Source organism: Mobula birostris, chromosome 2 (assembly GCF_030028105.1).
Source record: "Mobula birostris isolate sMobBir1 chromosome 2, sMobBir1.hap1, whole genome shotgun sequence".
NCBI classification, from domain to species: domain Eukaryota; kingdom Metazoa; phylum Chordata; class Chondrichthyes; order Myliobatiformes; family Myliobatidae; genus Mobula; species Mobula birostris.
In genome coordinates this window covers 55,768,574-55,780,825 of record NC_092371.1, presented here as the reverse complement: position 1 = coordinate 55,780,825, position 12,252 = coordinate 55,768,574, and the positions used below count along the sequence as shown (strand labels likewise).

General features: G+C 42.3%; 1 protein-coding gene across 3 annotated transcripts in view; it reads left to right on the top strand.

Annotated features, from left to right (window-relative positions):
* The window catches only part of LOC140186793 (peroxidasin homolog), a 271,446-nt gene that overhangs the window by 183,911 nt on the left and 75,283 nt on the right, over positions 1-12,252 (top strand). For all 3 annotated transcript variants that reach the window (XM_072241373.1, XM_072241381.1, XM_072241390.1), the window contains exons 9-10: positions 6,777-6,946; positions 10,317-10,589. In XM_072241373.1, coding sequence (XP_072097474.1) covers positions 6,777-6,946; positions 10,317-10,589 — 443 coding nt within the window. The remainder of the gene's footprint in view (positions 1-6,776; positions 6,947-10,316; positions 10,590-12,252) is intronic.

Genomic DNA, 12,252 nt, shown 5'->3' with positions numbered 1-12,252 from the left:
CAAGTGACCAAACAGCTACTCCTGCCTATTCACCTCCATTCAGGACCCCAAACAGTCCTCCCACTCACTTCACCTGCAAATCTGCTGGGGTCGTCTGTTGTGTTGAGTGCTGCCGGTCTGACGTTCTCTACATTGGTAAGGCCCATCATAAACTGGAGGACCACTTCACCGAGCATCTCCGCTCCAGCCGCCAAAAACAGAATTCCCAGTGGCCGAACATTTTAATTCTGATTCCTATTCCCTTTCCGATATGTCAGTCGTCCATGGCCCCGTCTTTTGCCACACCCTCAGTGTGAAGGAGCAAGACCTTATATTCCGTCTGGGTAGCCTCCAACCTGATATTACCATTCTAGTTAAAAAAAACATTCTCTTCCCCTCCTCTTCTTCTATTCCCCAATATGGCCCTGTACTTCTCACCTGCCTATCACCTCCCACTAGGTCCCTCCTCCTTCCCTTTCTCCTGTGATCCACTCTCTTCTCCTATCAGATTGCTTTCTCTCCAGCCCTTTCCCTTCCCTACCCACTTAGCTTCACCTCTATTATCTTCCTTGCTCCCCACCTTTTGATTCTGCCATCTTTCCCCTTCCTTTCCAGTCCTGAAGAGGGATCTCAGCCAGATACGTCAATTGTTTATTCACTTCTGTAGAAGCTGCCTAACCTGCTGAGTTTCTCCAGCATTTTGTGTGTGTTGCTTTCAAAAATAGCATTAAGATTACTCTCACTACTGTATTAACACAACTAAAAGTCGCCAAAGCTGCTCTTACACTCATGCATTGGATGGATAATTAATGTTATCATTCTACCTAATGGTTGGTCTTTCATTTACTGTAGATTAGATTAGATTAGATTCAACTTTATTGTCATTATGCCGAGTACAGATACAAAGCCAATGAAACGCAGTTAGCATCTAACCAGAAATGCAAAGTATAGTGTTATTTACAAAATAACTGTGAATAAAAAGTAAGTGCTACAGCACACAAATATAAAAGAATTGAGACAGTACAATATGGGTGCAATACTGCTTAGCGTTGTGATGTGAGGTTCAGCAGGGTCACAGCCTCAGAAAAGATGCTCTTCCTGTGCTTGCTGGTACAGGAGCGGAGGCTCCTGTAGCGCCTACTGGATGGGAGGAGAGTAAAAAGTCCATGGTTAGGGTGAGGTGCATCATTGATAATGCTTTTTGCAATGCCCAGGCAGCATTTATGGTAGATATTCTCAGTGATGGGCAATTGGGTGCCGATAATCTGCTGGGCAGTTTTCACCACACGCTGGAGTGCTTTGCAGTCCAATACGGGACAATTGCCACAGCACACTGAGATGCAGTTGGTGAGTATGCTCTCAATGGGACAGCAGTAAATGTCCGTCAGTATCCTGGGACGGAAATGAGCTTTCTTGATGCTCCGCAGGAAATAAAGGCGCTGTTGCGCCTTTTTGATCAGGATGGAGGAGTTCAGGGACCAGGTGAGATCCTCAGAAATGTGGACACCAAGGATCTCAATGGGATTAATTTCTTTCTGAACTATAGGGACAATGCCCCTTTCATTGTAATTTGAAAGATTCCATCGGATGTATTAAACCTTCTAAAACTGCAAAATCTAAACAACTGCGTATTTCATTGCTGCAAGAAGAGTAGAAATTGTATTAAATTAGCAAAATATATATGGGTGAGTGAGTAGATCGCATTGATCAGGAATAAATATCACACAGATCTGAAAATTCTGATTGAAGATTATCCAAAGATAAGAAGGTAAGGTGGGGTTCAGTAGTTTTGCAAATGTTCTAGAGCATTTGTGTTACTATTGGCATGTACGACATGCTGTTGTTAGCACACCAGGGAATACAAACTGGGGCATTAGTTTTGAGAAAGTTGGAGTGTTAGGGAGAGGAGGAAGAGAGCAATGTTATCAAAATAGAGAAAGATAATTTTTGTTGCAATGAAATGATTTTGATTTTGAAACATACATTCAAAGATTCTAACATTTTGGTCAAGCAGAACAATGGGGTCACAGCAAAGTCCACCACAAGTATGCTGAATTGACTGGAATCAGCTGGTTGTTTGCAGAGCTCCTTATTGCAGCCAGTTTTACAAAGGTTAATCTGGAGGATTTTCTGTCTCATTCATATTAGGAAATAGCTGTTTTCATTAAAGTGTGCTAAGGAGGTACACAATGCTGTTTTAAGCAGTGCTACTGATCTCCTGAGAACTGTGGTCTAATTGATAATTTTATATGGCTATCGATTCCTTAGGTATTATTAAAAATGCTCTTCAATTTATAGCAATTTTGGATTTAAAAAAATTTTATTTACCTCTTTTATTTTTCATTTGGATGTTCTTTTTTTTATTTCAAAATATACTTTATTCAAAAATAAATATATACAATAAACCATTCAATAACTTTTCATCCTTTACATACGTTTCCATTATAGTCAGTACATATCCGTATTTTCGCCACCCACGTGGCACTCCAGTAGTTCAGCTTACCACATCATTGTTGAGGGGTATACTCCCCGCCCACCCCGACCCCTCCCACTCCCACAGGTGGAGAAACCTATACTGTGGTCCTTCCCCACCGGGCCCTTGCGGTGGCTGCACCGAGTTTCAGTGCGTCCCTCAGCACATACTCCTGCAGCCGAGAACGTGCCAGTCAGCAGCATTCTCCCACGGACGTCTCCATGTGCTGGTAGATCATCAAGTTTCGGGCCGACCAAAGAGCGTCTTTCACCGAGTTGATGATCTGCCAGCAGCACCGGATGTTTGTCTCCGTGTGCGTCCCTGGGAACAGCCCGTAGATCAGAGAGTCCTCTGTTACACAGCTGCTGGGGATGAAACATGACACTAGCCTATCCATCCTCCTCCACACCCTCTTTGCGAACTAGCAGTGTGCAAAGAGGTGGGTCACAGACCCCTCCTCACTGCAGTCCTCCCGTGGGCAGTGGGGTGCAGAGACAATGTTCCGGGCGTACAGGAGGGCTGTGACTGGGAGGGCCCTTCTCACCGCCAGCCAGGCGAGGTCTTGGTGCCTGTTGGTGAGATCTGGCGATGAGGCATTTTGCCAGATGAACTGGCCGGTCTGCTCAGGGAACCACCGCACTGTGTCCATCATGTCCTTCTCCTGCAGTACCTGCAGGACATTACATGCCGACCACTGCCTGATGGCCCTGTGGTCAAAGGCGTTCTCCTGAAAGAACTTTGCTATGTAGGACAGGTATGCCGGCAATGACCAGCTGACTGGGGCGTTGCACGGGAGTGGGGCCAGACCCATCCTTCGTAGCCAGGGCAACAGGTAGAACATAGGCACATAGTGGTACTTGGTGCCCACATACCTGGGTTCTACACATAACCTGATGCAGCCACATAGGAAGCTGGCCATCAGGGTGAGGGCGACATTGGGGACGTTCTTGCCCCCGTTGTCCAGGGACTTGTGCATGACGGTCTGTCTCACCCGCTCCATCTTAGATCCCCAGACGAATCTGAAGACAGCTCGGGTGATTTCCGAGCTGTAGGAGCAGGGGACGGGCCAGACCTGCGCCAAGTACAGCAGCCCTGAGAGCACCTCACACCTGATGACCAGGTTCTTGCCCGTTATCGACAGGGAGCACCCTCCCCTCAGTCCCAGTTTCTGTTTCACCTTGGCAGTCCGCTCCTGCCAGTTCTTGTTGCACGCCTTGGCCCCTCCGAACCAGATCCTCAACACCTTCACGTGGTCAGACCTGATGGTGAAGGGGATGCTGGATCGGTCGGGCCAGTTGCCAAAGAGCATGGCTTCACTCTTCGTGCAGTTGACCCTGGCCCCCGACGCTAGCTCGAACTGTTCGCAGGTGCCAATCAACCTGCGAACTGACCTTGGATCAGAGCAGAGGACGGTGACGTCGTCCATGTACAGGGAGGTTTTCACTTGGGTCCCTCCACTGCCTGGCAGCGTCACCCCTCTTATGCCCTCATCCCTCCTGATGGCTTCCGCAAAGGGTTCTATGCAGCAGACAAACAAGACAGGGGAGAGGGGACAGCCCTGCCTGACTCCAGACCTGATGGGGAAGCTGTCTGTTTCCCACCCGTTGACCTGGACTGCACTACGGATGTCTGTGTAGAGCAGTCTAATCCAGTTCCGGATTCCCTCCCCAAATCCCATTTTGGAGAGCACGTCCGCCATTTACGTGTGCGATATCGAAGGCTTTCTCCTGGTCCAAGCTGACCAGGCAGGCGTCCACCTCGCTGTCCTGCACGTAGGCAATGGTGTCCCTCAGCAGCGCGAGGCTGTCTGAGATCTTCCTGCCTGGAACAGCACAGGTTTGGTCTGGGTGAATCACCTGTCCTAGCGCAGACTTGTCCCTGTTGGATCTTGTAATCCACATTCAGGAGAGAGATGGGTCTCCAATTTCTAATGTCCTCCCTTTCCCCCTTCTGCTTGTAGATGAGGGTGATGATGCCCTTCCTCATGGACTCAGACATACTGCCGGCCAGAAGCATAGCGTTGTACACCTCCAGCAGGTCTGGGCCCATCCAGTTCCACAGAGCCGAGTACAACTCAGCCGGTAAGCCGTCGCTTCCGGGAGTCTTACCCGACCCAAAGGAACGGATGGAGCCTGTCAGCTCGTCCAGGGTCAGTGGCTGATCCAGACTCTCCCGCTTGCCATCGTCTAAGACCTGCGTGATAGACGACAGGAAGTTGCGGGAGGCTGTGGATTCTGTGGCCTTTTTGTCGTACAGACCGGCACAGAAGGACTTGCAGATCCTCAGTATGTCGGTCTGCAAGGACGCGACTGAGCCGTCCTCTTCCTTAAGGTTGTGGATCACAGAGCTCCACCTGTGCACCTTTTGGAAGAAGAAGCGTGAGCACGTCTTGTCCTGCTCCACGGTTTGGACCCTTGATCAGAAGATGATCTTGGAGGATTCGGCGGCGAAGTGCTGGGCTTGCCAGCCCTTCACTAAACAGACAAATGCATTGTAAAAATTCCATTTAGTGATATTGTTACAAATTCAACAACTGCAAAAAGGCAAGCCAACACACATCTCACATACGTCTGTTTCTGTTTGAGTTAGTACTGCAGATTATTTGATCATTTAATTGTGAAATAATTTGTTATTTATTAGAACTTGCTGTGAGCATTTCATTTGCCATGTTTACCCAAGCAACAGTCTAATTATTACATTTTAATTAGATGCAAATTGCTCTGGCCATCCTGAGAGACATAAGATGCTAAAAATTTCAGATAGTAAAAGAGGCAACAGTTGCTAAGCGACTCCTTTGGTTCATTTATTTACCCTACTTGTCTTTTTGAACCATATAATTGCCTATAAAATTAGATTCCAGTGATACTTAGTTAATTATTTTTGAGCCAACAGAAAATTTGATTTCAATGCAAAATGTTCCAAAGAAAGATCTTCCATTTATACAATATGTTTGAGAGGTAATTCAGTCCTTCTGCTGTTTACACTGGGTTTTGTGTGTTCCAGCAGATGACTCGAGATTCTAAATGCCATCTGTGAATGCTCCTGCTCCATTTTGTATGATCATGGGTGAGAGATTCTCCAGAGTTGGTGGAGATGTTATAAAGTAGTTTTGAGAAAGAATTTGTTTCATTTCCTCTGTTCAACTGTAATCTTAATATAATCCTACAGAAAGTACTCCCTGAGATCTGTTACCTGTCTGATCTGAGTAGGGTAAAGCTCATCAGAACTCATAGTGTAGCAGAAAGTTTTATTTTGAAATAATTAACACTACTGCTGTTGTAATGTAAAAAAAAACTACTAACTATATTATGAGAACTATAACAAGAAAGCACAAAGGAATTTTATGATAAAAAAGTTAAAACCTATAATAAGGTGCACTGTGCTGCTGCAGCTTTGGTATTCTACACGATCTATAACAAATGTAAATTCAACTCGTATGTAACTAGCTCTAACTTCTATTCCGGACACAACTCAATCCGTGTCTGGACAGGCTGATCAAAACTCTGTGCAGATTATTTACAAAACCTGCTCAAATTTCCCGCAAACCCCTATTTTTATAATACAAAAAAAGATCATGCCATTGCTCATTGATTGACACAACCCCCTCACGTTCTGATGGGTCCTTCTGTGCCTAATTTATTCCTCACAAGGCCATACACCCCAAACTAATGATTCCAATTTTTAGTGAAGAGTTATTCTGAGTTTACTGAACCCTCGAAAAATACCTACTCTGCTGAAATTCTGTGGAGAAAGCCGATAATGTAATTTGTATCCTTGGGTACATATTGCCTGTAAGTGGAAAGGAGCTTTTCCTCGCAGCTTGATAAATACCTCACATTGATCTTTCTGTATGAATAAGTAGATTTTCCCTTTAGGACAGTCGGTAATATTTCCTCAGAATTATTTCTTATTGTAATATGCAGGATCTGCTTGGTTATAGAATTTAACCCCAAATAAGCAAGCTTTGTTCACGTAGACTGCAACTAAATTAATGTAAATAATTTTTCTATTTGGTCAACTTTCCCAAATATTTTATCATTTATTTACTGTGTCTGAGAATTTCTAGGAAGGCCAACACTTTTGACCATTGCCAAGCGTAGTGGACTTCTTGAAGTACTGAAGTATATCAGTGAAAGTACGTTGTTTGGTATGAACATTCAGGAATTAGACTCAGAGATGATGAAAAGGGTTAATTTGGTCCCAAGTTAAGATAGTTTGTTCCCAAGTTAGATGACTTGTTGCCATGCTAATCCCAACTGGTTATAAGAATTCTGACAAAACAAGTTTTCATGTTGGTTCATCATTTCCTTTTTATGTTCACCAGTAATGAGATCGATATGAAAGATGATCATCGTGTGAACCTATTAGAAGATGGCACGCTGATGATTCAGGACATAAAAGAGTCAGACCAGGGTGCCTATCAGTGCATGGCCAAAAATGTCGCTGGAGAGGTGAAGACAAATGAAGTGATCCTCCGGTATTTTGGCACGCCATGTAAGGATTCAAAAAAGAATTATTACGAACAAGAGTGTATTTTATTTATTTGCTGTATTTGGGGGTGGGGGTATTTTTGAACTATACAAATTTTCTCAGAGGAGACACAAGAGGTGTAGATGCTAGAATCTGGAGCAGTAAACAATCTGAGCATTGTAGAGATATACAGCATCGAAACAGGTCCTTTGGCCCAATTGGTCCATACTGACCAGGATGCCCCATCCAAGCTAGTCCCATTTGTCAGCATTTGGCCCATGACCTTCTATACCTTTCCTATCCATGTTACCTATCCAACTGTCTTCTAAATTTTGTTCTTGTATCTGCCTCAATCTGTTCCTACGGCAACTCATTCCACATGCACAATTTACACAATTTGTGTAAAAAATATGCTGCCCCTCAAGTATTAAATCTTTCCCCTCTCATCTTAAGCTTAAGCCCTCTAGTTCTTGATTCCCCAGCCATGGGAGAAAGACTGAGTACATTCACCCTATCAAAGCTGCACATGATTTTATACACCTCTAAAATATCACCTCTTAGTCTCTATACTCCAAGTCCTAGCCTGTCCAACCTTTCCCTATAACTCAGAATCAGAATCACTTTTAGTATCACCAACAGTATGTCGTGAAACACACTCAATTCAATTAATACAGGGTTGCAACCCAAAACGTCGACAATTCCTTCCCTTCCACAGATGCTGCTCGACCCGCTGAGTTCCTCCAGCAGTTTGTTTTTGTTGTTCCAAATTTCCTCACTGGGCAGATCTACTGTGTCAGTGCTAGCTTCTCAAGTGGAATTGACAGAAATAATTTCTCTTTTTCTCTGAATCCTTTCAAATTCTTCCTTTTCCTTCATGGTTGTACAGTTTTCTAATAAATTTCAGCCTCAATAGCCATTTTATATGACTTTTTGTAACAACCAAAGGGGTATTTTTAATGGAAAATTTCCCTTTGTTGTTCCAATTTGAAATAACAGATTCTCTGTATAAATTAAAAGATTATACTATAATAGCATATTTAAAGAAGAGTTAACAATCTGTGGCATTGAGTTGTAGTGTAAGTTTCTCATTCCTTCGCAGCTGTCATAAAAATAAGTGCTTAATATCAGAAAAGATAATGCTTATAAAATATTCTTAATATATTTGAATAAATGTTGCCTTTAAAATAACATTGCTGATTCCATTTTGCCGGTAGTTTCTTTCGACAAGTTTGCTTTGCTCCATCTGCTTGAGAAGCTAATGCTGACAGACTTGATTATTGAGTTAGCTGCTGTGAGATCATTTGTGTTAAACTCAAGCTGTGAGAGAACACGGAATAGAAGTCATGATTCAGTACTATTAAACTACTGAATGACTAAATTACTAAATGACAATAAAAGAGGACTACATGTCTTCATAATCTATCTAAATTATAAACAGATATTTTATCAAAAATTACTCTAGAAAGTTTGAGAAAACCACTTATTTCTTGTGGTGAAGCATTACCATGTATAACCTTTGAATATATGTGCATTAGTAAGCCAGACATTTACAAAGATTCAGAACGTTTAGTCACACTCAGCTCACTATCCAGACTTTGCCTCATGGTTTCCTAATGATTAATGAATTGAATTTTAAATTGACAGAATTTAATATTAAAACATAAAATATCTACTACTAAATTAGCAGTTTTGCAATTATTATTCAACTGTATTATTCCCATCTTTAATTACATCATATGGTGTTTAATTATCAGTTTCAGTGTATTTAATTTTAGTGAAATGTGTGATACCTATTAGAGCTGTGCAGAAGACATGTAATGTATCAGAATTGCATTACAATCTATGTTACAATTTTTTTTAGATATGTTGGGGTTGAAACATTCCACTGCAAAATATTGTGTCCACATCTTTTTGCAATAATGCTTATTCCTACAGATGGTGTGATAAAAAGGTTTAACTAATGCAAATAGCAACTTCATCAATTAAAGTCAAAGACTCGTCAAAAGTGGGGGCAAAATATCTCTCCTGTGTAGATAGGGATATAGATTTTCAAAAATTGCGATCTGTTCGAACTTTAGTTATTATATTTTGTTGGCCTGGTTATCATTTGAAAAATTAATACAATTGTCCATAATTAAGAAAATATCGAACTTAATAGAAAAAGGAGGTGACTTCAATTTTTTTAATCAAAGTTATCTCCTTGCAAATAGTTTTCCAAAATCTAATCCCATGCTGAAATATTCCATTTCTGCTGCTTTGGGCTGTAAGGCTTTTCTTTTTATGTGTATCCCAATCTTTTTTCTCTTCCCCCTTTCTCAACCTCTCCCTCATTTTTTGTTATTGCTTCTTCCTTCCCATACAGTATATCATCTTTCATACTCTGCCTGACGCCAGTGAGTTCCCTATTCTACAGAAACATAGAAAACCTACAGCACAATTCAGGCCCTTTGGCCTACAAAGTTGTGCCAAACATGTCCCTACCTTAGAAATTACTAGGCCTACCCATAGCCCTCTATTTTTCTAAGCTCCATTATCCCTCCACTATCGTACAACTTACCTGATAACCTACATGACATAACAGTTTACCCAGACATCCCACCTCTCCCGGAAGTTCCAGGAGTCTCCCGCATATTCATAGTGGCTCCTTGATGCCCGCAAATTATATACAATGTCCCGGAAGTCAATTTTTTGAGAGCGAACAAGAGAGAGAGAGCGTGAGAGAGAGAGAGAGAGAGCGCGACCACGACAGAGACAGCGAGTGCGAGTGAGACCACGAGAGTGAGAGAGAGAGAGCAAGTGTGAGAGAGACCACGAGAGCGAGAGAGAGAATGAGAGTGACCACGAGAGAGAGAGAGAGAGAGAGAGAGAGAGAGAGAGAGAGGGAGAGCACCATGGGACAGTGTTCCAGAAAAAGAAAATATAAAAACGTACGTCACCTCAGACTACACTAAAGTGTACTTCTGCCTAATAGGGGTCAAAAATAATGACGGTGTTGTTTGTTGCACTGTTTGCAACAATGACTTTTCTATTGCCCATGTGGGTTAAGACTGTAAAAGACATGTTGAGGTGAGTTTAACAGGTGTCCTTCGTTCATTAGCATAGCTAACGTTATTTAAACTAGCTGGCTAGCTGCTAAGGAGGTACTCTATTTCAGACATCCCACCTCTCCCGCAAATTGATGGTGCTACCTCCCTGAAATGAGTTTTTGCAGGGTGGGATGTCTGATTTACTTCAAAAATATTTAGAATTTAAGCATAGTTCCATCAATGTAATGAATTATCTTGTATAGAACTTGGTTCCAAAATATATCAGCGTGTTCAATGATTGATAAGTAAGAACAACTTAATTCATGGCAAATTTATCAAGATATTCAATCTTACTTATATTTTTCCAGCAAAGCCTACTTTTGTGATTCAGCCTCAAAACACTGAGGTATTGGTCGGGGAAAGCGTTACACTTGAATGTAGTGTCTCGGGCCATCCTCAACCTCGCATCATCTGGACCAAGGGTAATAACACCCCAATTCCTGACGACCTAAGATACACCATCACTTCCTCTGGTGGACTTTTCATGCAGAACGTCACATTTGAAGATCAAGGGCAGTACAACTGTAATGCAAGCAACACTGAAGGTTCCATCCAGGCTGTGGCCCACATCATTGTCCAAGGTACATAATAAATTGGTATTGGTTCAGCTAAATAGCATAATTCTGCTCCTGTGTCTTATGGTGTTAACAGTGATTATTAATATATTTCAAGTACAATCTACAGGTTTCAATGAAGAATAGATAATGCTTAGTATGATAAATATTTTATGAAAACTATATCAGAAAATTCTAATAAATATAATTGTCTTGACTTATTAACCAGCTGTACTTTAGAACAGAGTTTCACAACGTGTGATCCACAGACCCCATGGTTAATGGTGGCATAAAAAAGATTGCGAATCCCTTCTCTACAAGAGAAATTACTTTAGTACTTTAGTAGCACATAAATTCTGTAGTTGTCAATAGGTTTCAATAGGTACTTTTAATATCAGAGAATTGTATATAATATCCATCCTGAAATTCTTTTTCGTTGCAAACATCCACAAAAACAGAGGAGTGCTCCAAAGAATGAATGACAGTTAAATGTTAGAACCCCAAAACCCTGCCCAGCTCCCCCCTCCCATCCACAAGCAGCAGAAAAGCAATGACCTCCCCCAACTAGCAAAAGAGCATTGGCGCCCTCCACTGAGCACTCAAGCATGCAGCAAAGCATCAATAAATAGACAGTCTTGCAGTACTCCAAAGACTTATCGTTCACCCGGTAATTTGACTTACCACAGCTCTGTCTCTCCCTAATAAGGGAAAAAGAGGTGTCCTGTTTCGCAATGAGAGGGGAGACATACCAAACAACTCGCTGATTTATTATATTAAAAGTCTATTGCATCACTTTTTCCAAGCTCTGCGCCCAGAGAGTCGGCCCCAAGGCTCAGCTCTCTGGACCCACAACCCACTGCAGCTAATCCGCTGCTCCTGATGTTCCGTGTTATCCTGCGATGCCTCAGTCAAGGGCACTGGCCTGGAATCAACCCATCTCCAGACCCACAGAAATCTGGCACCCTGAAAGTGTACTGGTCTTCAAGGTCGTGTCCTGAAAAAGCAGCCAGTTGTGAGGCCCTGAGAACAGGTCCCATTCCTGCAAAGAACTGAAGTCAGAGTGTAACTCCAGGTCAGGGCCTTCAAAAGAACCTTGAAAAGGGAAAATGAGATATCAAGGATAGAAATAGAGCTATTTCTGAAGATGCAAGAAAAGGAAACGCTGTTTGGCGCCATCAGAACTTCACTCCACCTTTATTAAAAAATAATCAAGCAGTGGATGGGGTTAAGCACTGAAAATAACACTTACCATAGCAATATTAGTGAATAGACTTAACATTTTAATACAACATAAAATGAAATCGGAAAGTGCCGGAAATACTCAGTATGCCAACCCGTATCTGTGGGAAGAGAAACAAAATAAACTTTTTAGGCGAAAGACCCGTTATCAGAACTGAAAGGAGAGAAAAGAAGCTTGTTAAGATGCAGGTAAAGTGGAGGTGAGGTGTCTCTGATTGGGTACATCCAGGGTGAAGCTGTAAACACGGTTATCAAAACAATGAATTCATGGGAGCGGTGAGAGAGTGAGAACGTAGGGATGTAAAGAATGTGAGAATTGCAAAATACAGAGCAGGATGGCATACCCAGCAGGTCAGAATCAGAATCATCACTGACCTCTATGTCATGAAATGTGTTGTTTTGTAGTGCTTTACCTGAAAAGACTGTATTGATCCATAGATGGTGGCAAAGG